The following is a 27448-nucleotide window of genomic DNA, read 5'->3' on the forward strand; positions in this document are numbered from 1 at the left end:
GAGATAAGCAATGTCTTTAATCTATTTGTATGAGAATAGGTAATTCCTTTATATATAAGAAAGGTACACAGTGTTCTTGGCTGCATTTAACAACACTTTTGTCCAATGTTCCAGGAAGGACAGCATTTCATGTGCCATTCTCCTTGAAAGAATTTATCCTGTGTTAGTGATTCATTTTCCAAGACAACCAACAATTTCACATTTCATTATGTAACTAATAGCACACGGCTGAATTACGTTATTAGGAGCAACCGAGGTTAAGTAACATTATGCTTCTCAGGCAACACTTACTAAATGTACTGTTCTTTTAAGTGAAAGACATATACACATAACAATTATGAATAAAAATACATATTTGGTCCGTTAAGATGAATACATATTTTATTTTCCTCTTAGTTGTATTTATTTCGCACGATCAGTTTGCAACAGTGTATCAAACCAGTGAAATCTGTATACGATTGCATGAATCTATAAGGCACTGTACACGGAGATGTATTTTGTCATTTGTATTACAATGGGCTGAACTACACTCCAATGTATTCTGTAACAAGATACTTTCAAGAGCTGTAATTTTTGTTTTCCTTTTTTATAGCGGTTCACCATTTTGTGGCTCCCTTTCACCTTGCATTGGTATCAGAAGTCTGATAGAAATATGGTGTGATAAAAGCGTCTGCTAAATGAACTACATGAACAGACTTTTCGTAGCAGGTTTAGGAGAATTTACATAGCAGGTTATGAGAATTAGGTTAAGCTGTATCCCATCTAGACATGACCCTGAAACAAGGCCAATAACAATACCCAGTGTGCTTTGCAGTTCATTTTGGTATGTGCATTTTCACATATACAGTCAGTGCATTCAACTAAGATAAACAACAACTCATCACAGTCATAGCAAGTAAAACGTTTCTGTAACCATTGCTGAGAATGTTGTTGCTGTTCGGGCCGGCTACTTGCAAATGTATTTCTGTATTTTAAAATATAAAATACATGTATTTTAATTAAATACATTTATGATATTTTGTAATTGTATCTTGTAATTTTTGCCCATCTCTGACTGTACAGTACATGCAAGCAGCCCAGACATTTCCTTTCCATTTTGGACATTTCAGAGTGTGCAATACACTATAAACTATATTACATCTTATGAATATACAACTTTTGATCAAGATAATACTATAATAATTAAATAAAATGTATTGAAATACACATTATATTACTGTTATAACGAAGGAGAAACATCATCAGCACACAGTAAATAACCATTGTACAGTGTATTCACATATCTGAGTTTTCAATATGTTTGCATTTTCCAGCCCCAACGGTTAAAGTTTAGAAAAGTATGTACAAAGGCATCTCAAGTTGTACAGTCATACAGTATTCAAAGTTCAAGTACAATGCACCACGTTTCACTATTGATTACTAGCAAAATCAAAACAAGTTAATCTAAGACTAAGACTATACATTAGCAAAAAGAGAAGATGACATACATTGTTTGGTCATGGAAACATACACTATATATACAAAGGTATGTGGACACCCCTTCAAATTAGTGGATTTGGCTATTTCAGTGACACCTGTTGGTGACAGGTGTATAAACTCGAGCACACAGCCATGCGATCTCCATAGACAAACATTAGCAGTAGAATTTGCCGTACTGAAGAGCTCAGAGGCTTTCAACGTGACACCGTCATAGGATGCCACCTTTCCAACAAGTCAGTTCGTAAAATTTCTGCCCCGCACTGTAAGTGCTGTTATTGTGAAGTTTTTTTTTAACCTTTATTTAACTAGGCAAGTCAGTTAAGAACAAATTCTTATTTTCAATGACGCCTAGGAACAGTGGGTTAACTGCCTTGTTCAGGGGCAGAACGACTGATTTTTACCTTGTCAGCTTGGGGATTCGATCTTGCAATCTTTCGGTTATAAGTCCAATGCTCTAAACACTAGGCTACCTGCCACCCCTACATGCTTCAGAGTGCTGACAAATTCAGAGTGAGTACAAATTGTCTGTCCTCGGTTGCAACACTCACTACCGAGTTCCAAACTGCCTCTAGAAGCAATGTCAGCACAATAACTGTGTCGGGAGACTTAACGAAATGGGTTTCCATGGCCGAGCAGCCGCACACAAACGTAAGATCACCTTGTGCTATGCCAAGCGTTGGCTGGAGTGGTGTAAAGCTCACCACCATTGGACTCTGGAGCAGTGAAAACGCGTTTCTGGAGTGATGAATCATGCTTCACCATCTGGCAGACTGACGAACAAATCTGGATTTGGCCGATGCCAGGAGAACTCTACCTGCCCAAATGCATAGTGCCAACTGTAAAGTTTGGTGGAGGAGGAATAATGGTCTGGGGCTGTTTTTCATGGATTGGGCTAGGCCCCTTAGTTCCAGTGAACGGATATCTTGACGCACCAGCATACAATGACATTCTAGTTGATTCTGTGCTTCCAACTTTGTGGCAAAAGTTTGGGGAAGGACCTTTCGTGTTTCAGCATGACAATGCCACAGAAATGTTTTGTCGAGATCGGTGTTGAAGAACTTGACTGGCCTGCACAGAGCCCTGATCTCAACCCCATCTAACACTTTTTGGATGAATTGGAACGCCTACTGCGAGCCAGGCGATGTGTTCAGGTGTTCACATACTTTTGGTCATGTAGTGTAGTTCACAAGCTATTTTGTGAAAAGGAAAAGTTCATCAAAAACAGTCAACCACAAATGGATTTTAAGCAACTCTGAGTCTTGATATATAAACAGACCAACAAATATGAGACAGAAACTACGTCTGAGAGTGAGAAGTTGAGAACATGTTCACTGACATTTACTCCAGAGGTGCTGACCTGTTGCAGCCTCTACAACCACTGTGATTATTATTATTTGACCCTGTTGGTCATCTATGAACATTTGAACATCTTGGTCATGTATTGTTATAATCTCCACCTGGCACAGCCAGAAGAGGACTGGCTACCCTTCAGAGCCTGGTTCCTCTCTAGGTTTCTTACTAGGTTCCTGCCTTTCTTGGGAGTTTTTCCTAGCCACCGTGCTTCTACATCTGCATTGCTTGCTTTTTGGGTTTTAGGCTGGGTTTCTGTATAGCACTTTGTGACATTGGCTGATGTAAAAAGGGCTTTATGAATACATTTGATTGATTTGATAGAGATAATGCTTGGGAATTTTGAATAGGACTGGACATTCTCTATAACACATTACAGCATTAAAAGTACAGAAGTGATACTTTCCACCCTTCATCATTCTTCTCTCCAGTTAAACCCATCCATCCATCCATCATTCTTTCCACAGGGTGATTCAAGTGTCCTTCGTAATGGAAGCTACGTGGCTTTTCTCCCAACACCCAACACACTAACACGACCAGTCACGTTGATGCCTTTCTCGGTAGAGGTTTCTAGCACATAAGGGGCCCTTCCATGTGTTCCCCATGGCCTGGCCCGAGGACCCTCGGGGCCCTCACAACCCAGTAGTGTTGGCCCAGGTAGGGAAGGTGTCTAGGTGGAACATGGCCCTGCCCCAGCTATTGATGGCCAGAGTGATGCACAGGATGCCGATGATGTTCATCACTATACCTGTCCTAGCCTGGGAGCGAGAGAGGGGAGGCACAACGGGGTGTGATTTCAGGGTCTGTTAGCAATCATTCATCATTCATAGTGAAATCAAATAAACTATAGGACTGGACAACTGTCCACAACTTATTAGTAAATGGCAATATAAGAAGTTTCCTAAATTGATTAGGATTTGTTTGCTATTATTTATTTTTGTTAATTAATAAAAAAAGATTGACAATGCAGTAGATGATATATCTTTGTAAAATGGTGTACTGTAACTCACCATGTCAGAAACCTTGAGGTAGCCAAATGAGAAGACGATAGCATTGGGCGGTGTGGCCACAGGTAGCATGAAGGCAAAGGAGGCACTGAGAGTACAAGGCACCATGACGTACAGAGGATTCATTCCAATGGACTGGGACTGAAATAAACACATAGACACAGACACACATCTTCAGTTGTCTGAGCCTGGGCTAAGATGGAGACTCTTAGTGTGAGTCCCAAATGGCACTCGTTTCCCTACATAGTGCACTACTTTTGATCAGAGGCCATGCGCCCTAGTCAAAAGTAGTGCACTATATAGGGAATAGGGTTCCATTTGGGGTGCATACCTAATGACAACACTCTAGTCTTCTGTGCTGCTTTTCTGCACCGTAATCACTGGCTCATAAGTATCTGATTTTAGTGTTTGTAATTCTAGGGTTCAAAATCGTCCATTAGGCGTGTGCAATAAAGATGCAATTAAGATGCATGCTATGTTGTTTGGGATCTGAGTAATGGCAGGCAAAATGGAAACGCACCACAGATTTCTCCAGAACGGTGTAGAATCACAATGTAATAGCAGAACATATATAAGAATGTAAGCCTCTGAAGAGTTGTTTAGTCTCCCCAAAAAGATTCACACGACAGTAATTATTTTGAAAATGTTTCATGTCATAATTCTCATCCCTATGTCATGCTCTTCCTCAACGGATATAATGGATTTTATACAATATAGTTGGATTCATTTTTGTATTAGTCTGTTACAGACACATAAAACAAGCAGCTAGACCCAAAAGCACACGTCCTAGTAACCTCTCTTTCCCAGACTTCGCTGTAAGTAGTAGTTGGTTCACTAACCCCATTTTTCTTCCTACAGTATCCTTCTCCCTTTTTCACTCACCCTTTTCCACACTTATGTCATCTTCATGCTCTCCTGTTGGCTTTGACCTCAATAAATCCCTCTCTCTATACCCCAGCTTGGAACATTCCGGCATGGCCCAGCTTGGGTCCTCTCTTAGTGCTTGGTCACTGGGCACAGTGATACCATTCATCAGTGTGGATGGGGGTGGGCACCAGTACAAGCCACAGAGCTTAATTGGTGTGTTTGGCAGTGTGGCTATAGAAGGAAGGGCCCAGGGAAGGGGACCAAATGTATTAAACCCAAACAACTACAGGCCAGGGCAGCCAAACAAGGACATGAAGGCCAGCTTCCACTGGGAGTAGTTTCAATGCTGCACTCCTATAGGGGAGACTGGTAAGTACTGTACTTCACATCAAGGAGCTACAGTATTGCAGCCCATTGCAAGTAGTCTACTACTACTGCTTCTGCATGTACTCTACATGTCTGAGTGTCAGAGCAGTTTACCAGACTGGACAACTATTGTATTCCTGCTTGCAGTTGTGTAATACGGTAGTATTGTGTAGTAGTGTAGCACTGTGTAGCAGTGTAGTATTGCTTAGTATTGTAGTATTGTGTAGCAATGTAGCAGTGCAGTATTGTAGTATATTGTTGTATTGTGTGGTAGTGTAGTATTGTGTAGTAGTGTAGTATTGTGTAGTGGTGTAGTATTGTAGTATTGTGTAGTAGTGTAGCACTGTGTAGCAGTGTAGTATTGTAGTATTGTGTAGTAATGTAGCAGTGCAGTATTGTAGTATTGTGTAGTATTGTAGTATTGTGTAGTAGTGTAGTATTGCGTAGTGGTGTAGTATTGTAGTATTGTGTAGTAGTGTGTAGTAGTGTAGTATTGTGTAGTGGTATAGTATTGTGTAGTATTGTATATTAATATTGTGCAGTAGTGTAGTATTGTGCAGTAGTGTAGTATTGTGTAGCATTGTGCAGTAGTGTAGTATTGTGTAGTATTGTGTAGTAGGGCTTAGTATTGTGTTATTAATACAGAGTTGTGTGTTGAGTCTTACCATTGAGGCGAGGACAGGTAGGAAGAGAGTGGCAGTGGCCACGTTACTGGTGCACTCGGTGAAGATGGCAATCAGCAGACACAGGATGATGGCGATGGCCCAGGGTGGGATGTTGTGGAGGGGAGTCATCTGGTCCCCCATCCACATAGACAGACCTGACTCCTGCAGGGGCACATACATAACCATACAATGAGTCAAACAACCATGGTACTCTTCTTATGGTGTCGGATACATTACCAGACCCACATACATCTACATATGTACAGGTAACTGCCAAAACAAAGGACATCTGAGTAAATGAGGGATATGAAGTACATTGAAGGCAGGTGCTTCCACATTGAAGGCAGGTGCTTGAGTTAACAAGCAATTTCCTTCCAGTTCTCTGCTGCCAGTGACTGGAACAAATTGCAAAAATCGCTGAAGCTGGAGACTTACATTTCCCTCACTAACTTTAAACATCAGCTATCTGAGCAGCTAACCGATCGCTGCAGCTGTACATAGTCCATCTGTAAATAGCCCACCTAATCTACCTACCTCATCCCCATATTGTTTTTATTTACTTTGCTGCTCTTTTGCACACCAGTACCACTACTTACACACCATCATCTGCTCATCATCATCTGCTCATCTACCACTCCAGTGTTAATCTGCTGAATTGTAATTACTTTGCTACTATGGCCTATTTATTGCCATACCTCCTCATGCCATTTGCACACACTGTATATAGACTTTCTTTTTTTCTATTGTGTTATTGACTGTTGTCACGATCGTCGTACAGAGCAGACCAAGGCGCAGCGTGAGTTGAGTTCCACATAATTTTAATTCACAGTGAAACAAAACATCCAACGACCGTGAAGTACAGCGTGCACATAGGCACTACCTGAAACAATATCCCACAAAGCAGGTGGGAGAAAGGGCTTCCTAAATATGATCCCCAATTAGAGGCAACAATTACCAGCTGCCTCTAATTGGGAACCATACAAACCACCAACATAGAAATACAAGGACTAGAACACCCCCCTAGTCACGCTCTGACCTAAACACCATAGAGAACCAAGGGCTCTCTATGGTCAGGGCGTGACAACTGTATGCTTGTTTATTCCATGTGTTGTTGTTTCTGTCGCACTGCTTTGCTTTATCTTGGCCAGGTCGCAGTTGTAAATGAGAACTTGTTCTCAACTAGCTTACCTGGTTAAATAAAGGTGAAATAAAAAATAAAAAAATAAAATTAACATTGCATTAATATGCTCATGGTGGCCCAACGCCCTATTAAGACACTTTATGTTGGTGTTTCCTTTATTTTGGCAGTTACCTGTACATACTGTGTACAGTATGCAAAGACAGAAAGGTGGATTTTAGTGTACTCGTTTTCACTGAAGTGACTAAGTAAGCAGCTGATATGTCACCTGTGTGATCCCACATGATATGCCATATGTGTCATTGTATTTGGGAAGTGTACAGGGTGGAGCTGTGTTGACTAATCAGAAATGGCCCTTTGTCACAAAGATCCTGATGAAATGTAGGATGATTCAGTTCTCAGTGGGGATCTGACTTTTTTGGTTAAAATGTTTCTGTGGAAAGCAAACAAGGATTACACCATACAGATATAGAATCTTAATTTGAGCCAGTTTGCTACAGCATAGAAATAATCCTGCAGCAACTGGAAATTAATTATTATGTGTATTATAATTAATGGACATTATAGAAGGTTGCTACATTTTTCGTACAAACTTCAGAAACCTTTTTAAACCTCAAATACACAAGTTTTAAATGTCCTGCATGTCAGGAAAGTTCCCCTGCAACAGGGAGATCCTACATCTGTATGTACATACTGGCCCTGTCTCTCACCTCACTGCCCTTGGCCAGGGCGAACCCTCCCCCCAAGAGGAGAACGATGCTCCAGGGTAACTTCTTCTGGGCCACCTTCCAGGTCAGCAGAGCTGGTGTGGGGCCAGCCGGGTGCTGATGCTCTGTAGAGGGGTTAACAAATCACTGTTACAGACATGCCACTGTAATGGTCTTCAAGTCTTCATATCCTTAGATACTAAAGTAGCATACTGAATATCAGGTACCGTGCTTGTTAAATTTTATGTGTGGTTTAAAAACATGGTTTACCAATGTCAAAGCTTTGGGACCTCCTGCAGCAGAAGCGCGGGGGCTTAGAAGGCAGGACGAAGAGAAGGACAGCGATGAACACTGCCACTGTGGCATCAGTTACATATCTGGAGGGAAGAACGGATAAAGAAAGGGTGACTATCTGTCAGCATTCAGACACACAATTCATGTTTTCTTGCTTCTTTTTTCTTGTGAAGTATTCAAGTATGTGGGAAGTGAGAAACATGACGATGCTCGTCGAACATCTCATCCCAAAATCATGGGCATTAACATGGAGTTGGTCCCCCGTTTGCTGCAATAACAGCCTCCACTCTTCTCGGAAGGCTTTCCACTAGATGTTGGAACATTGCTGCGGGGACTTCATTCAGCCACAAGAGCATCAGTGAAGTCGGGCACTATAGTTTGGCGATTAGGGCTGGCTCGGAGTCAGCGTTCCAATTCATCCCAAAAGTGTTCGACGGAGTTGAGGTCAGGGCTCTGTGCAGGCCAGTCATGTTCTTCCACACCGATCATGACAAACCATTTCTGTACGGACCTCGCTTTGTGCATGGGGGCATTGTCATGCTGTAACAAGAAAGGGCTTTCCACCAAGTTGGAAGCACAGAATTGTCTAGAATGTCACTGTATGCTATAACGTTAAAATTTCCTTACACTGGAACTAAGGGGCCTAGCCCGAACCATGAAAAACAGCCCCAGACCATTATTCCTCTTCCACCAAACTTTACAGTTGGCACTATGCATTGGAGCAGTTAGCGTTCTCCTGGCATCGGCCAAACCCAGATTTGTCCGTCAGACTGTCAGATGGTGAAGCGTGATTCATCACTCCAGAAACGCGTTTCCACTGCTCCAGAGTCCAATGGCGGCGAGGTTTACACCACTCCAGCCGACGCTTGCATTTGCGCATGGTGATCTTAGGCTTGTGTGCAGCTGCTTGGCCATGGAAACCCATTTCATGAAGCTCCCAATGAACAGTTATTGTGCTGACGTTTCTTCCAGAGGCAGTTTGGAACTCGGTAGTGAGTGTTGCAACCGAGGACAGACAATCTTTACGCGCTATGTGCTTCAGCACTCACCGGTCCCGTTCTGTGGGATTGTGTGGCCTATCACTTCGAGACTGAGCCATTGTTGCTCCTAGACGTTTCCACTTCACAATAACAGCACTTACAGTTGGCCGGAGCAGCTCTAGCAATGCAGAAATTTGACGGACTTACTTGTTGGAAAGGTGGTATCCTATGACAGTGGCACGTTGAAAGTCATTGAGCTCTTCAGTAAGACCATTCTACTGCCAATGTTTGTCTATGGAGATTGAATGGCTGTGGGCTTGATTTTATACACCTGTCAGCAACGGGTGTGGCTGAAACAGCCAAATCCACTAATTTGAAGCGATGTCCACATCCTTTTGCATATATAGTGTATAACTTGTCAATATAATGTTTTTGTAATGGTCTCAAGTCTTCTATGTATTGATTAGGGCTGTGTCTCAAATGGCACCCTTTGTGGCACACTACTTTAGACCAGAGCAATATGGGCCCTGGTCAAAAGCAGTGCACTATAAAGGGAATATGATGCCATTTAGAAAGCATACTAGGCATGTGTAATATGCTGTGCATGTACAGTGTAGTATTTATGAACAGTAGACAGCCGTACTCTGCGTCAGCGTTGAAGATGTATGTGGCCCAGCCGGCCACGAAGCCAGGATCTCTGGTGAACCACAGAACCACCAGACAACTGAACAGACCCAGCACACTCAGCTCTCCAAAAGACATGGAGCCCAGCTGACGATGCTGCTCCTTGATCACATTGTACACAGCTATCTCTTTCTCTGTCTTCACTGCCCCACAGCCCCACGTCTTCTTAAAACTGGGAATGGAGGGAGAGAAAGGGGTTGAGGCTTAAAGGGTGACTTCAGTAGTAAATTGAATTGAGTAGGATGATCTCTGACTGAAAGATAAAACATGTCCTTTAAATCTGAAACTCACTTGAATCCCATGAAGACAAACTGCAGCCAGAGCCAAGCCAGGGTCAGCATCAGGATCATGTTGGGGAAAGCAAAGCCGAACCAGGACGCAAAATTGATGACATCTCCATTGTTAGGAAACAGTCTGAGGGAAACATAAAATATTATTAACATTAGCACATAAAGAAAAATATGATTTGAAAGATACATGATTTGAAAGATGTACTGAAATACGCTGAGGACACAATCCATAGCTGAAGGTACCCACTGGTTCATCTGTCCCTTGAGCACCAGATTGGGGCCAGTCCCTGTGAGGGTGGCAGTGCCCCCGATGCTGGCCGCATAGCAGACACACAGCGTCATGCCCTTACACATCTTCTTCTTGTCTGCAGCTTCCTTACGCCGGATAGCCTCCACAAATGGATCTAAACAGGTCACCACAACTGGACAAACAGTCCAAATAGGAACATTAACATAGCCCAAGAAGTCACAAAGCAAAGAAAACTAATTTGTATTGCACACTGCTCATACCTACGCTCCTTGATAATCTTACTTGATAAGCCCTGAGTTCATTCAATGGATAATAACCCCTTTCAATAAACTCACAAATGAACTGTTCATTAATTTGTCCTTCTCTGCTCAGTGCTCACCATGTCCCTCTGCCTGTTTCTCCGTCTGTTTGCTGTCAGTGGGTTCCTGAGATTGGGGGTTCTCCTCAGCGCTGAGGATCACAGGCATCTCAGTCTCTGTGTAGTTGTTGAGCTGCTCCAGAACAGCCTGGACGATGGGCACCATCATGGCTGTGGTGGCTGTGTTACTGATCCACATGGACAGGAAAGCTGTCACCCCCATGAAGCCCAGCATCAGACTGGAGAGACAGGAAACCATAGAATGACATAGAGAATCATAGGAATTACAGGATCTCTATGGAGGAAACACAGGCCTCAGCAAAGAAATGTGGAATAAGAATTTTCTGTAACACTTAACTTAAAGCATAGCATACAGGTTTAATGCTTTATAACTTGTTATAAGCAGGTATGCGCTTTTAGAAGGTCTTATAACAAGGCTTATAAAATGTTATATTCATCTACACTCTTAGAAGAAAGGGTTCCAAAAGGGTTCTTCGGCAGTCCCCATAGGAGATCCCTTTTTGGTTCCAGGTAGAACCCTTTTTGTTTCCAGTTAGAACTCTTTTGGGTTCCTTGTAGAACCTTCTGTGGAAATGGTTCTACATGGAACTCAAAAGAGTTCTACCTGGAACCAAAAAGGGTTCTTTAAAGGGTTCTCCTATGGGGACAGCCAAAGAACCCTTTTAGGTTCTAGATAGCACCGCTTTTTTCTAAGATTGTATGCAAAAAATTGTCAAAGTCTCTCAAAGGGCATTACTGAGATGGATCAGACCAAGTGAAAGGCAGAATACCCTCTGACACAGGGAGAGTGAAATGTTAGGTAATATTTCCTCATCATGTATAATGGCAAGGTCAATACAATATAACATACCTGTAGATAGTCATAAAGATGAACTGATTTCCCTTATCTAGAGATAGATATAGTCCCACACATAGCAGGGGATTTGTATTGATGAGTTAGTTAGTTAGTTAGTTAGTTAGTTAGTTAGTTAGTTAGTTAGTTAGTTAGTTAGTTAGTTAGTTAGTTAGTTAGTTAGTTAGTTGAGGGTCACTCACAGAGCGGGGCGCACCCCTACAAAGAGCAGCACTCGGAGGGCAATGCGCTTGTGCAGGTTCCAGTGCTCCACTGCCACCGCCACCATCAGTCCTCCCACAAACAACATGTTGGTGTCCTTCAGGTACTGCATACACACCTGGAAAACACACACAGATAAGTGACTCATGGGTCCACGGTGCATTTGTGTATGCACATGCAAACATCTACCAATACTGTATCTACTAAAACAATGTGCAGACACCATTGTGAAGTATATTGAATGTCAGTAGGCTACTCTAGTAAAGTTTGATTAGTACAGTTTAATGGTAGATTCATTTATCATGTTATTGAAAGATGTCTTCACGGCTTGCAATACAGGCTGTCTTACGTCTTTGGACTGCATGATGCCAAACATGGGGAAGAGGACAGCAGGGAGCAGGGCAGTGACAGCCAGCGGTAAGGCCTCTGTACACCAGTACACTGCCATCAGGATGATTACATAGGCACATGATGCCTCCTGCACAACAAATACATAGGATCCAACAGGTCACCAACAGGTCAGAACATCCAACACACCACCACACCTGGGAATGAATACTGCTGGCTCTTACAGATTAAATAATCCTGCAGCAACAGGAAATGTGAATTATTATCTGAATGATAATCAATGGAATTATTTTTGTTAGGGCAAATCAAGTTTGGCATTTTAAAGTGAAAATTATAAACTTTAGATGCCTTTTCAAACCTTGAATACACTACAATTTGCATTTCCTGCTGCTCAGGAATATTCTCTGCGACAACAGAGTGATCAAATTAAGATATCAGAGCTGTACTGTTGTTAGGGACAGAAAAATGATATGGCACAAAATGAACATATCATCCTAATGGGATAGATTCTAGCTGATTGGTACTGAGACATGTTGATTGGGGTTAAAGATCACTCTGTGTTGTAATCCATGGCAGCACTTGTTTGTCTCAACTGTACACTGATCAGACCACATGTATCACTCAGCAGTCCTCTATTATGTGTGTGGGTGTGTGTGTGACAGATTAGTTGTGATAACGTTAGTATTGATTCTGATACACTGAAAGTACACACCAAGGATAAGACAAAGATAACATGCGTATAGCCCCATGTGTGATGCAGTAGTGGCAAAGCAAGGACAGAGTCTCAGCTTCAGGGGCAACAGGGGCTCTAGTCAAAAGTAGTGCACTATAGTGAATAGGGTGCCATTTGGGATATAACCTATGACAGGAGGATTCAGTGTAACTAGTGTTCCCATGCTGGACATGACCTGCCATATAGGGTTAAAACAACAGGGAGGATGGAAGGAACAGGGAGGATGGTAGCCTAATGGTTAGGAATGTTGGACCACTAATCAAAAGCTTGCTAGTTCAAATCCCTTGGCTGAGTTGGGGAAATATCTGTGAATGTGCCATTGAGCAAGGCAGTTAACCCTACTTGCTTTATCTAGAGTGACCTGTAAGTCACTCTAGATAAATAAATAGATGTCTTTAAAGAAAATGGTTCAATGCTGTAACTCACTGTTCAGGCTGCATCAACAGGTGCAAGGCTGAACAAAAATGTTCAATGACTAAATGTCTCTCAACCACAGAATGCAGTTAGACCTGCTTCAGTGCCTGTCTAATTGAAGGTTTATGATAAATGTAATTATACAAACATCGTTCAAATATAGAAAAGTAGTCAGAAATGACCAACTCCTTTGCATTTAGCAAATTAAACAATATCATTAAACAAAAATATGAAACCCACTTACAAGATACATCAAATATATTTTCAACATAAAAACGTGTGTATAAATCTGTGCAAAACGTGTGACAATTTACATACCTTTGTTCCAATGACTAAAGGCAGCGGGAGAAGAAGTAACGGGGAAGAGAATAGAACGATCTCATTCTTCAGATTCCGAAGGGATTTCAGAAATGCTGCCATCGTTTGACTTAAGGCGATACTGTGGCAAAGAAAGTTGGAGTACTAGGGACCGGTTGTTTTGCGTCGAGCAGCTCGGGGAGGGGAGGAAGTGAAAGGGGGAGGAACGGGGAGTCCCGCAGCAGATATTTTTTATTTAATTGAACATTTATTTAGCTAGGCAAGTCAGTCAAGAACAAATTCTTATTTACAATGACGGCCTACCCCGGCCAAATCCTCCCCTAACCCGGACGACGCTGGACCAATTATGAACCGCCCAATGGGACTCGCGATCACGGCCGGTTGAGATACATCCAGGGCTTGAACCCGGGTCTGTAGTGACGCCTCAAGCACTGCGATACAGTGCCTTAGACCGCTGCGACACTCAGTATCCCAAAAGATAATAGGAGAGGGATGAGACCTCACGAACATAATGATGGGTAATAGGAGAGTGAAGAGAACTCACGAACAAAATGATGATAGACAGACAGAGAGAGAGGGTGAGAGAGAGAGGAGGCTTAAGCTAGATTTAATGGTGGTGGGATCCTGAATACCTTTACTACAACTTTTTCAATATCACATCAATTAAGATTAATGACGGATTTTGTTTCTCTCTGAGAGAATAAACAACGATAACAATTATGTAAGTAAGCTATGACCAGTTATCTCAATATTTATTATATAATTAAATTGAACAATTGTTTATAGCTTTTGATTTTAGCTTTTTCAAATGGAACTGATAACTCAAATTGTGACAGAGAAATTAGACCCTTTACTAGCTGTACACCTCATAGATAACAACACATTTACTTGCCTAAAACGAATAATGTTTGCAATTGTACATGATTAGCCAAGAAGTGTAATGTTGTTCTGTGACCATTCCCTGTGTAGTCCTCTGGGCCTGTACAGACAGCAGCAATCAGTCGTGGAAAAAGTATCCAATTGTCATACTTGAGAAAAAGTAAAGATTTCTAAATAGAAAATGACTGAAATAAAAGTGAAAGTCATCCAGCAAAATACTATTTGAGTAAAAGTATTTGTTTATATACAGTACCAGTCAGAAGTTTGTACACACCAACTCATTCAAGGATTTTTCTTTATTTTGACTGTTTTCTACATTGTAGAATAAAATAACACCTATGGAATCATACCAAGCCCATGTTATGGCAAGAACATCTCAAATAAGCAAAGAGAAACAACATTCCATCATTACTTTAAGAAGGTCAGTCAATCTGGAACTTTTCAATAATTTTTTAAGTTTCTTCAGGTGCAGTCGCAAAACCCATCAAGCACTATGATGAAACTGTCTCTCATGGGGACCACCACAGGAAAGGAAGACCCAGAGTTACCTCTGCTGCAGAAGATACGTTCATTAGAGTTACCAGCCTCAGAAATTGCAGCCTAAATAAATGCTTCACAGAGTTCAAGTAACGGACACATCTCAACATAAACTGTTGAGAGGAGACTGCGTGAATCAGGCCTTCATGGTCGAATTTCTGCAAAGAAACCAATACTAAAGGACTACAATAATGAAAAGATACTTGTTTGGGCCAAGAAACACAAGCAATGGACATTAGACCGGTGGAAATCTCTCATTCGATCTGATGAGTCCAAATTTGAGATTTTTGGTTCCAACCGCCGTGTCTTTGTGAGACGCAGAGTAGGTGAACGGATGATCTCCGCATGTGTGGTTCCCACCGAGAAGCATGGAGGAGGATGAGGTGTGATGGTGTGGGGGTGCTTTGCTGGTGACACTGTCTGTGATTTATTTAGAATTTAAGGCACACTTAATCAGCTTGGCTACCACAGCATACTGCAGCCATACGCCAACCCATCTGGTTTGCGCTTAGTGGGACTATCATTTGCTTTTCAACAGAACAATGACCCAAAACACACCTCCGGGCTGTGTAAGGGATATTTGACCAAGAAGGAGAGTGATGGAGTGCTGCATCAGATGACCTGGCCTCCACAATCACCCGACCTCAACCCAATTGAGATGATTTGGGATGAGTTGGACCACAGAGTGAAAGAAAAGCAACCAACAAGTGCTCAGCATTTGTGGGAACTCCTTCAAGACTGCTGGAAAAGCACTCCAGGTAACTACCTCATGAAGCTGGTTGAGAGAATGCCAAGAGAGTGCAAAGTTGTCATCAAGGCAAAGGGTGGCTACTTCAAAGAATCTCAAATATAAAATATATTTTGATTTGTTTAACACTTTTTTCGTTACTAAACTCAGCAAAAAAAAGAAACATCCCTTTTTCAGGACCCTGTCTTTCAAAGATAATCTAAATTACTTCACAGATCTTTATTGTAAAGGGTTTAAACACTGTTTCCCATGCTTGTTCAATGAACCATAAACAATTAATGAACATGTACCTGTGGAACGGTCGTTAAGACACTAAGAGCTTACAGACAATAGGCAATTAAGGTCACAGTTATTAAAACTTAGGACACTAAAGAGGCCTTTCTACTGACTCTGAAAAACACCCAAATAAAGATGTCCAGGGTCCCTGCTCATCTGCGTGAACGTGCCTTAGGCATGCTGCAAGGAGGCATGAGGACTGCAGATGTGGCCAGCGCAATAAATTGCAATATCCGTGCTGTGAGACGCCTAAGACAGCGCTACAGGGAGACAGGACAGACAGCTGATCGTCCTCGCAGTGGCAGACCACGTGTAACAACACCTGCACAGGATTGGTACATCCGAACATCACACCTGCAGGACAGGTACAGGATGGCAACAACAACTGCCCGAGTTACACCAGGAATGCACAATCCCTCCATCAGTGCTCAGACTGCCCGCAATAGGCTGAGAGAGGCTGGACAGAGGGCTTGTAGGGCTGTTGTAAGGCAGGTCCTCATCAGACATCACCGCAACAATATCGCCTATGGCACAAACCCACCGTCGTTGGACCAGACAGGACTGGTCCAACGAGTCGCGGTTTTGTCTCACCAGCGGTGATAGTCGGATTCGCGTTTATCGTCGAAGGAATGAGCGTTACACCGAGGCCTGTACTCTGGAGCGGGATCGATTTGGAGGTGGAGGGTCCGTCATGGTCTGGGGCGGTGTGTCACAGCATCATCAGACTGAGCTTGTTGTCATTGCAGGTAATCTCAACATTGTGCGTTACAGGGAAAACATTCTCCTTCCTCATGTGGTACCCTTCTTGCAGGCTCATCATGACATGATCCTCCAGAATTACAATGCCACCAGCCATACTGCTCATTCTGTGCATGATTTCCTGCTAGACAGGAATCTGTTTCTGTTTTTCAAACAAGACACTAATGTACTTGTCCTCTTGCGCAGTTGTGCACCGGGGCCTCCCACTCTTCTTTCTATTCTGGTTGGAGCCAGTTTGCGCTGTTCTGTGAAGGGAAGAGTACACAGCGTTGTACGAGATCTTCAGTTTCTTGGCAATTTCTCGCATGGAATAGCCTTCATTTCTCAGAACAAGAATAGGCTGACGAGTTTCAGAAGAAAGGTCTTTGTTTCTGGCCATTTTGAGCCTGTAATCGAACCCACAAATGCTGATGCTCCAGATACTCAACTAGTCTAAAGGTGGACAGTTTTATTGCTTCTTTAATCAGAACTACAGTTTTCAGCTGTGCTAACGTAATTGCAAAAGGGTTTTCGATCAATGATCAACTTGTCACAGGTGTGATGAAGGGTGACCAAAACGCAGTGGGTATAGTGCTCATCTTCTTTTATTATTTATAAAGTGAACACTTAAACAAAAATAATAAACCGACAATCAACAGTTCTGCAAGGTACACAGACTATACAGAAAGCAACCACCCACAAACCCAAAGGAAAACACAGGCTGCCTAAGTATGGCTTCCAATCAGAGACAACGAAAAACACCTGCCTCTGATTGGAAACCATACTCGGCCAAACATGGAAAAGAAACCTAGAAATAGAAAACTAGAACCAAAATCCCCTAGAACCAAAAAACCCCCAAACACACAAAACAAACACCCCCTGCCACGCCCTGACCATACTACAATGACAAATGACCCCTTACTGGTCAGGACGTGACACAACTAGCCTTTTAAAATGATAAACTTGGATTAGCTAACACAACGTGCCATTGGAACACAGGAGTGATGGTTGCTGATAATGGGCCTCTGTACGCCTATGTAGATATTCCTTCAAAAATCTACCGTTTCCAGCTACAATTGTCATTTACAACATTAACAATGTCTACACTGTATTTCTGATCGATTTGATGTTATTTTAATGGACAAAAAAATGGCTTTTCTTTCAAAAACAAGGAAATTTCTAAGTGACCTCAAACTTTTGAACGGTAGTGTATATATATTTTTTTCTCACAAAATCCATCATGGTGGACTTTGAGTTTGAGGCAAATTTGTTCCTTGTGAGTTATATGACTTTAGTTCACACAGGGTGCAGGGGCAGACCTTTCAAAGTTAACATTTTTAATTGCTTATTATAGCACCACCATGGGCCCTTCGGCTTTTACCATGTTGCTAAATTGCACAATCCTCGGCCTTTAGATCGCACAGGAATTAGCATTTTTTTCACCATAATGCGTCGCTGTTTTAACCCCTTGCAATAATGAACCGGAACAAATACAGGGAGGGAAAAAAAAGTATTTGAGCCCCTGCTGATTTTGTACGTTTGCCCACTGACAAAGAAATGATCAGTCTATAATTTTAATGGTAGGTTTATTTGAACAGTAAGTGACAGAATAACAACAAAAAAATCCACAAAAACGCATGTCAAAAATGTTTTAAAATAATTTGCATTTTAATGAGGGAAATAAGTATTTGACCCCTCTGCAAAACATGACTTAGTACTTGGTGGCAAAACCCTTGTTGGCAATCACAGAGGTCAGACATTTCTTGTAGTTGGCCACCAGGTTTGCACACATCTCAGGAGGGACTTTGTCCCACTCCTCTTTGCAGATCTTCTCCAAGTCATTAAGGTTTCGAGGCTGACGTTTGGCGACTCGAACCTTCAGCTCCCTCCACAGATTTTCTATGGGATTAAGGTCTGGAGACTGGCTAGGCCACTCCAGGACCTTAATGTGCTTCTTCTTGAGCCACTCCTTTGTTGCCTTGGCCGTGTGTTTTGGGTCATTGTCATGCTGGAATACCCATCCACGACCCATTTTTAATGCCCTGGCTGAGGGAAGGAGGTTCTCACCCAAGATTTGACGGTACATGGCCCCGTCCATTGTCCCTTTGATGTGGTGAAGTTGTCCTGTCCCCTTAGCAGAAAAACACCCCCAAAGCATAATGTTTCCACCTCCATGTTTGACGGTGGGGATGGTGTTCTTGGGGTCATAGGCAGCATTTCTCCTCCTCCAAGCACGGTGAGTTGAGTTGATGCCAAAGAGCTCCATTTTGGTCTCATCTGACCACAACACTTTCACCCAGTTGTCCTCTGAATCATTCAGATGTTCATTGGCAAACTTCAGACGGGCATGTATATGTGCTTTCTTGAGCAGGGGGACCTTGCGGGCGCTGCGGATTTCAGTCCTTCACGGCGTAGTGTTACCAATTGTTTTCTTGGTGACTATGGTCCCAGCTGCCTTGAGATCATTGACAAGATCCTCCCGTGTAGTTCTGGGCTGATTCCTCACCGTTCTCATGATCATTGCAACCCCACAAGGTGAGATCTTGCATGGAGCCCCAGGCCGAGGGAGATTGACAGTTCTTTTGTGTGTCACGTCCTGACCAGTAAAGGGGGTTATTTGTTATTGTAGTTTGGTCAGGGCGTGGCAGGGGGTGTTTGTTTTGTGTGGTTCGGGTTTTTTGGTTGATGTTATACACTTTCTATTTCTATGTGTTTATCTAGTTTTTCTATTTCTATGTTGGGGTTTTGGTAGGACCTCCAATTAGAAGCAGCTGGTTGTCGTTGCCTCTAATTGGAGGCCAAATTTAGTTGGGTTAGTTTTCTCTTGTGTTTTGTGGGTGGTTGTTTCCAGTATAGTCTGTGCACCTTATTGGACTGTTTTCGTCATTTTGTTTTGTTTAAGTGTTTTTCTTTAATAAATTAAAGAAGTTGATCATTATACCCGCTGCATTTTGGTCCACTCCTTACGATGACCGTTACCTTGTGTTTCTTCCATTTGCGAATAATCGCACCAACTGTTGTCACTTTCTCATCAAGCTGCTTGGCGATGGTCTTGTAGCCCATTCCAGCCTTGTGTAGGTCTACTATCTTGTCCCTGACATCCTTGGAGAGCTCTTTGGTCTTGGCCATGGTGGAGAGTTTGGAATCTGATTGATTGCTTCTGTGGACAGGTGTCTTTTATACAGGTAACAAACTGAGATTAGGAGCACTCCCTTACCTGTATAAAAGACACCTGGGAGCCAGAAATCTTTCTGATTGAGAGGGGGTCAAATACTTATTTCCCTCATTAAAATGCAAATCATTTAATAACATTTTTGACATGGGTTTTACTGGATTTTTTTGTTGTTATTCTGTCTCTCACTGTTCAAATAAACCTACCATTAAAAGTATAGACTGATCATTTCTTTGTCAGTGGCCAAATGTACAAAATCAGCAGGGGATCAAATACTTTTTTCCCTCACTGTACAGTAGGGTTTCACCAGGTTTGCTGCTGTTGAATCCCTAATTATGCATCTTTTTTCCCCACCATATAAAATCCATAGAATCCCAGGTCCTTACTGACCCTGAGCTGAATCTCAAAGGATCTTATATCGCCACCTCGTGAGTTTTTTGAATAGCTGCAGTTCAGTGATCCTTTGGTAATTTGTTTGCCTACTTGGATTTGTGTGGCATGATTTGTATTCTGAAAATACCAGAATTTAACAGTAAATATAAGGGAAAAATCTCTTTGCAATGTTTGTGAGGTATATTGTGTAAAATAAAGCTTGACATGAATTGACCGTTTTTTCAAACCCATTTGTTAGTTTCTTTTCATCTAAACAGCACTGCAGAGTTGACCTAAAGCATTGATAGGGCATGTTTGTTATTCATAAATTATGCACAAAATAAAATGTAAAATATAGGGCCAAAATTTCAAAAACACCAAATAATCTCACAGGATTTAGACATGTTTAATGTCTCATCAAGTAGCGTAATAAATCCGGACACAATATTGCATTTTCATGATACATTTAATCCAAAACATCAGATAGAAATACTAGTATTTTTAATCAGCAGTAAACTTCATTAGAGAATGTGGGGCACCTCAGTGTGTTGTGTATTTAAAATAAAACTAAAGAAAAAAAGAAAAACAACCGTTGCTTGTTTATATTTTGACACACTTAGAACAATTCTTGCATTTCAATCCAGCTGACCATTTGGATAACTTGGGCTGTTGTCATGCATTGGAGTTGCTCATCTGGATTTGCTTCCTCTCTGACAGACAGCAGTGCAGTTCAAGGTCAATAGATAATGGTCTCAATCTCCCCACAGTGAATGAGGTTTCGGCTTACTTTGGTGGCCCACCAAAAGAGTGATGATAATGCTTGTCATTCTTGTCATCAATGGGGAACAGTACTTTATCTAGGTTGGCAGACCCTCCACTATTCTGCATAGCAGAAGCTCTAGGGTTAGGGTTGGTGATGATGCCCAGGAAGACTGGTGCTTGTGTCTTATCGTCCATGAGGGCAAAGAAGAAGGGCTGGTTGAGAGTAAAAGAGGGGTTGGACCGTGAGATGACCAGGCTGGTTGCTGCAGCAGCCTCTGCTCCCTCCTCAGTGATCTCCATACTGGACTTGTGCTGCACACTGGACACCAGCAGAGGGCCCTCAGCTATGGCTGCCAGATTGGGACTAGCAAACAACTCCCCCATACCTGAGAATAAGACAAATCACACACTTAGGTATAAGAGAAAGACTGGCAGTTCTAAAGTTTTCAAAAGACTTACAGCTTCTGGCAGTAATTTCAATTAGTGTAGAAGAATAACATGGAACAATTGTTTTAAATCTTTATCACTCCTTCCCTTGTGCTTCAAGTCTTATTATCTGTGAATGTCTTCACTAGTGTACTCACTTCACATATTAATCTAGGCTGCTGATGGATCTTCCACTACTTACCAATGTTGGTCAGAGCCTCCTGCAGGTCCTGGCTGTAGTCCAGTTTGAATTTGGGCAGCTTGACCTGCATGGGTCTCTCTCTGGGCAGGCGGTTGTACAGGTCAGAGATGTTGAGCTTTGCTGCGAGGGCTGACCTATTCACCTGGCCATTCATGGGCATCACTATCAGCAGGCTCATCTGATTGTTGAAGGGGAAGCGAGCCACCTGCACAGGAAGACAAGGAGAATGATGAGAAATAGAAGGTAATGTAGTGTGCAACAATTTTGTGCCTCAGGAAAGTAGGAAGGTGAATAGTGAAATTAAAGGAGAGAAATTACAAAAAGAAGACAATATGTAAAAAAAAAATAATTAAAAGGACACAAATACCATTTGGGAGTAATATCTGAAATATAATATAACACAGTATACAGGTACAGTATATACTACATGTAGAGAGTGATGGATGGTAAAATTATGAAAAACATAAATAGTCAAGCTGGGGGGGGACGACAAAAGGGATTGAGAGTCTTACCTGAGCTTCCAGATCATTATCAATGAGCAGACTTAAGGGGTATTTGGGCCCCATCATCATGTCAACATTGACCATGTGCTTGTCGTCAATGTAGAAGACATCTTTGGAGGTAAATCGTGGGTCAAAACGAGCCTTCCATTCTCCTATTTAGGCCAATGGGTGATTATGGAGATATTAGAAGAAAAAAAACATTTAAGGACAGACTGATAATGCCAGGCAGGAAATAGAATTGTGAATTTAGTAGATAGATACTATGACAAACCTTTGAAATGGACAGCATTGATGAGCATGAGAAGCAGATTGGGCGGCAGACTGGTCAGGAAGTCAGTCACTTTTCCATTTGTGGCCCTCTCTACCCACTCGTTGACCTCAGCCAGCCCTTCCAAGGTCACTGGCTCTGAGCCATATGCATCCTGAGACTGATGAATAAACTCTGGTTTGGGCTCAAACCCTGAAACAGACATCAAAAGACTCTTTCAGACATAATCATAATATCATTGTGAAGTCATAAAGTCAGTAACACATCAGTACTTTCTTATTTAAATCTGGCCATTTAGAGTATTGTTTCATTCAATGTCACTTGTTTGAACTTCTGAACACTCAATCATAACATGTGTCTATTGTCATTAGCTTCCTTCCATTTCCAGGTCCGTTTCCTTTATGTTCCATCAACTTCCTAACCCTCTTACTCAAGTAACCAGTGAAGGGTTGGGGTCAATACCATTTCAACTCCCTTTCCTGCAGTCAAATGACCACATCGCCCTCTAGTGGCCTCATGGGTAGAATGTTATTCATATTGTTCATAATTTCATAATTAATAAACATGATTTTAAACGTTGAAAATCCGATGTTTCTTTGTCAAATGATTTTGTTATATTTCAGTCTTCTGTGATGTATATAAAGTGTAATATTGGGATGTAAACTCAAAATTCACTACATTTCAACTCTATATCTGACATGGTACAGGTGCCTTCTTTTTATAAGCCCACAAATGTGTGTGAGGTGTATACTTTGGTTTCAAAGTAGATTTGTTTAAGACTACCAAAAAACACTGTGTGACCCTGATTTAGCCCACTGCAGTAAAAGGTTAAGAAAATAAACAAATTCCAATTCCAATGGTTCCTCTATGAAAAGCATTGAAGAGATTTGGAAATGGAATTTCAGTATACTTCATGAACTAACTGGAATTGAAATGGAATTGACCCCAACCCTGAAGCAGAAAGCTCTGACCTGGTTGCAGGTAGAGGCGTGAGGCCACTTGCAGGTCGCTCTTGCGGAGGCGTTCCAGGAAGTAGTGTAGAGACATGTGGTAGCAGGGCAGAGTATCTCCATGGAGATGGTGCATGAGCAGCTCCTCTGTCTCATTCATGGCTCCTAAGATACATACATAGACATGATGATGATGATGTAACATGCTGCAGCTTATTGATTATTGGACTGCAATGTTGAGTGAACTAACACACAGGCATTTAGCTGCACCTTTGATTCCTGCTGTTATCTGTACACGTGATGAATACAATTTGCATTGAGCTCTTAACATTTACAACAAACAAGTACTTATTCAATTAGGTTATGTTGAGTCTAAACGTGTCCTATGGTCACAAGTAGGGCATTATATAGGGAATAGGGTGCCATTTGGGACATAGGCTAAGAGGTTGTGATGCTGGTACTGTAAACCATGCCAAGTACAGATGATACTGAAAGAGCATAGATAACTACATTCCTAAAATGTTTTAATCACTCCTAAAAAAAACACCAAAAACAGAATATGTCATACCCAGAGCCAGCTGGGAGAGTGCCAGGGATATGCTGAGGGGGGATATAATGACATTGGGCTGCTCAGGTCCTGTTTTCATCTGGCCCAATAGCTTCATGCCCAGCCTCTGGATGGAACCAGCTAAGGCCTGCCTGGATTTTGGCCTGCGAGCCTGGGCCCTACAACCCCCATCCTGTCCCTGATTATCCTCCTCAGATGAGCCCCCGCCCAGGGCACTGGCTGTCACGAGGGGATAAGCGATGCTTGTATATGAGGTGGGACTTGTGTTTTGAGGCTCCTGTGTACTGGGGGCAGAAGTCCCTGATTCCTGGAAAAGTGGATTGTGTTGGGTTAAGAGAATGTAGAGTGAAAAGGCACGTGGATGGTATGAGAGCTATGCATTCTGCTTTGGCAACTGACCTCTTTAGGGTGGCTGGGCATCAATGGGATGAGAGGGACCAGAGGGATTGGAGCATCATTTGACACCTCTCCATTCTGCTTGAAGGGAAAAACAGTGATATGAGAATGCACATCATTCAGAAAAAGTAGTCACGATTGATGTTGATGATTAATTTCAGTGCTTTACAGTTAGTTCTTGTCTGCAGACACAGAACAACAGGAGTGATAGTAGACAAAGGTCCATGTCCATGAACAGCCAGCCTGAAACAACAGAGGGTAAAAAGCTATTACTCAATGAGACTGGCCCACTCAATTCCTGTCAATGGAATGAATGACAGGTGAAGGACGACAAGAAACTGACATTTAGGCTTGATAATCCAGTCTTTCGCAATGACAAACACAAAACAGTTCTATTAACTTCTTTAGCATGGTACAGCAGTGTATCTCATTTGAAAATAGAAAACATTACAAAACAGACTTTTCCCTGGAAGAAAACATGAATGTACTGAGGTATATCATACAAAACATTCTCACCAGTATATATATATTTTTTTACTTAATTTGGGATGCACATTTAGAAGTCTATAATCCCGTCTCTCCCTCTAGCCTCCCTCTCTGTATGGCAACTACAGTCTTAATTTAAAAAGAACACCTGAAAGATGGTGACCAGGTACAAACAGCTTAACATTTTGGGCTCTCTTGCTCTGGTAAATCTGGTTAGCAAGACCAGCAGCTGGTACCACCAGCTAGCTATACTAGCTGTATCTACATAATGGCAAGCCTTGCCACAAGTACACATTGAGAGGAATTACTTTAATATTTTATGACCAGGGACATTAACCACTTGCTATTTCTTCATAACATACCAAAAACAGGAAAACAACATTTAAAAAACAGTTTGCAATTAAATGGAAAGTTTGGTGACATTTGGTTTAAATGAACGCACATAATCAAAGGGCAACCTCAAGTGTTATACTATTACTATAATTATAACGATACTATATTTTACTACTGGTCCTACTACTATTACCCTGAGGCAAAGGTTTAGCTGAAACCTTATGACTTGTATAAATGAAAGTGTAAGTCAATGAAATCATAAGCCATATCATAAATTCCCAAATGTTTGTTCTTACCTTGACAAAATTAAGATGGGAGACCTGCTATCCTGTCTAAAGAGACACACACACACTGAATGTGTAATAGCAGAATTCTTCCTTTGCAAAAGACTGGGAGTTGCTCAGCAGGCTGTTAAATTTCAACTTTTATTGATCTGTGCTTCATATATGTCACTACTTGTTTGTAAATGTAAATATTGAGACCGATTCAGGGGTTAAACAGTGAGCCTGACAGAGCCTGAAACTTGAAGCAACTCCAAACCTGGTATGAAGCAACTCCAAACCTGACAAAATTGGCATTAGACTGATTGGATGGGTAGAAACAGAACGTAGCTACACTGCATAACAGATAAAAGTTTTTACCACTCAACATAAAACAGTAGGTGGTATCTACCAGATCACATGACTGCAGCTGAGCTGACAGACATTTTTCTAAAAACATCAGGAGGGGACTTTGTCCAACAAGAACCCTAAATGTTGCGCTCTCTGAGTTGCTTGCAACAGAGAGGAGAATAAGAGAGGAGGATTTGGTGAGGACTGACAATATACAAACATTTCTGACTCATGTAAAAACCTGAAACAAGCACATTGTGTAGGTAATATTTTATTAAACCTGTTAAATAAAATGAGTACTTCTCTCATCAAAATGTTGTAATGGACATCAGTTTGACCATCAAGGTGTTACTTAATTCCTTTTGAAAAGAAAGTACATTTTTGATTATTAGACAATACAAAAGTCAAAGGAACCACAAAAAAATCAGAGGAGCGAGCCTCGTGGGAACATGGTGACCCTTGTGGCCTGTTAAACAACTGGATGAGCCAAGGTTGACGGTTCTCTCCAAAAAAGACTGTGTTGAGGTCATGGATGGTAATGCACCTCATAAAAGTGCAGAAGAGCACAGACACCCTTGGGAGCAGAGTAGACTGTCTTGAAGATTGACTAAGAACAGGAGTGAAAACTTTGGTAACAGGTGTTATGGTGGAAGAGATAAGCATCCAATTCAGGATAACAAGGTACATACACTGGCTTTTTCTTGCCATTCTTTTCTTATACTGCCAATTTGTGATTACATATAAGGCATAGTTATTACAATAAAAAAGTCAATTGGGTCTTGGCTTGGATTCTTTGTTCCTATGCTAGTCGATGTTATGGACAAATTAGAGTCCAAACACATTGCTTGCTTAATGTCTGAGTGGGTTTCATCATGATACATTACATAAAAACAACCTTTCTTTAATTAGGCCTACAAACTGATTGTTTCTATCGGCAACCATGGTTCAGAATTATTCAAAAGAAATGTTAACGACGCTAATATTAAACCATTCAATTGTAAAATAATCTTAAAATGTGATCGAGAATAGCTTGATAAATGGTGCTCCTTATTGTGCAGTAGGATTTGACCATGTGACCTTGGCACACAGCAGTTACAGGTTGAAGAATCACATTGTGACTCTGCCATCCCACTTGTCAAGCCTTCAGCTTGTCTGCATTAAGTAGATGCATTAACACTTGTAAAATCAAATGGTCTTGTGTTGGTTTATTTTTACAATTTAGAAACAATGTAAGGTGAGATAAAGCATTACTTCTTTAGAAAGACATGGCAAATAGACTTAAAATGTATTTTTTTATTTTTTCTCATCTAGAAATACAGCATAGTTATTCAGTGCACCTGATGCATGGTGATGCATTTTATTTAACTTTTATTTCACCTTTATTTAACCAGGTAGGCTGGTTAAATAAACTGCGACCTGGCCAAGATAAAGCATAGCAATTCGACACATACAACAACATAGAGTTACACATGGAATGAACAAAACATACAGTAGAACAAAAGAAAACTAAAAGTCTATATACAGTGAGTGCAAATGAGGTAAGTTAAGGCAATAAATAGGCCATGGTGGCGAAGAAATTACAATATAGCAATTAAACACTGGAATGGTAGATGTGCAGAAGATGAATGTGCACGTAGAGATACTGGGGTGCAAAGGAGCAAGATAAATAAATAAATACAGTATGGGGATGAGGTAGGTAGATAGATGGGCTGTTTACAGATGGGCTATGTACAGGTGCAGTGATCTGTGAGCTGCTCTGACAGCTGGTGCTTAAAGCTATTGAGGGAGATATGAGTCTCCAGCTTCAGAGATTTTTGCAGTTCGTTCCAGTCATTGACAGTAGAGAACTGGAAGGAAAGACGACCAAAGGAGGAATTGGCTTTGGGGGTGACCAGAGA

At 41.6% G+C, this 27448-nt stretch overlaps 2 protein-coding genes across 3 annotated transcripts; both read right to left on the minus strand.

Moving 5' to 3' along the window:
• Positions 1-363: 363 nt before the first annotated feature.
• Positions 364-13559, minus strand: LOC106581085 (Na(+)/citrate cotransporter-like). The gene is made up of 12 exons (XM_014162799.3): positions 13324-13559; positions 11860-11988; positions 11492-11628; positions 10457-10674; positions 10075-10249; positions 9829-9951; positions 9497-9709; positions 7850-7956; positions 7583-7704; positions 5735-5896; positions 3840-3977; positions 364-3587 (listed from the first exon to the last, which is right to left on the minus strand). The coding sequence occupies exons 1-12, from the start codon at positions 13423-13425 to the stop codon at positions 3462-3464; spliced, it is 1752 nt and encodes a 583-aa protein (XP_014018274.1). The 5' UTR covers positions 13426-13559; the 3' UTR covers positions 364-3461.
• A 6933-nt stretch (positions 13560-20492) lies between these two features.
• LOC106581172 (alpha-2-antiplasmin) lies at positions 20493-25367 on the minus strand. Of its 2 annotated transcripts, none has more exons than XM_014163049.3 (9): positions 25236-25367; positions 24290-24363; positions 24124-24198; positions 23725-24031; positions 23178-23321; positions 22210-22398; positions 21948-22090; positions 21436-21640; positions 20493-21193 (listed from the first exon to the last, which is right to left on the minus strand). In XM_014163049.3, the coding sequence occupies exons 2-9, from the start codon at positions 24350-24352 to the stop codon at positions 20829-20831; spliced, it is 1491 nt and encodes a 496-aa protein (XP_014018524.2). In that variant the 5' UTR covers positions 24353-24363; positions 25236-25367; the 3' UTR covers positions 20493-20828. The 2 variants fall into 2 exon arrangements, with proteins under 2 accessions (XP_014018524.2, XP_045559749.1); XM_045703793.2 differs by having other exon boundaries at positions 24124-24201.
• Between the last annotated feature and the right edge of the window lie 2081 nt (positions 25368-27448).

Source organism: Salmo salar, chromosome 20 (genome assembly GCF_965601325.2).
Source record: "Salmo salar chromosome 20, fSalSal1, whole genome shotgun sequence".
Classification (NCBI taxonomy): Eukaryota; Metazoa; Chordata; class Actinopteri; order Salmoniformes; family Salmonidae; genus Salmo; species Salmo salar.

What these genes read in the sequence shown, in the direction of transcription:
- LOC106581085 (XM_014162799.3), bottom strand. Translation starts at nt 13,425, where the DNA reads ATGGCAGCATTTCTGAAATCCCTTCGGAATCTGAAGAATGAGATCGTT. An exon ending in CTTTAGTCATTGGAACAAAG is followed by an intron (nt 11,989 to 13,323) that starts GTATGTAAATTG and finishes TTTGTTGTGCAG; the next exon opens with GAGGCATCATGTGCCTATGT. An exon ending in TACCTGTCCTCGCCTCAATG is followed by an intron (nt 3,978 to 5,734) that starts GTAAGACTCAAC and finishes TGTTTATTTCAG; the next exon opens with TCCCAGTCCATTGGAATGAA.
- LOC106581172 (XM_045703793.2), bottom strand. Translation starts at nt 24,352, where the DNA reads ATGGACATGGACCTTTGTCTACTATCACTCCTGTTGTTCTGTGTCTGC. An exon ending in ACGCCTCTACCTGCAACCAG is followed by an intron (nt 22,399 to 23,177) that starts GTCAGAGCTTTC and finishes TGTCTGTTTCAG; the next exon opens with GGTTTGAGCCCAAACCAGAG. An exon ending in ATAATGATCTGGAAGCTCAG is followed by an intron (nt 21,641 to 21,947) that starts GTAAGACTCTCA and finishes CTTCCTGTGCAG; the next exon opens with GTGGCTCGCTTCCCCTTCAA.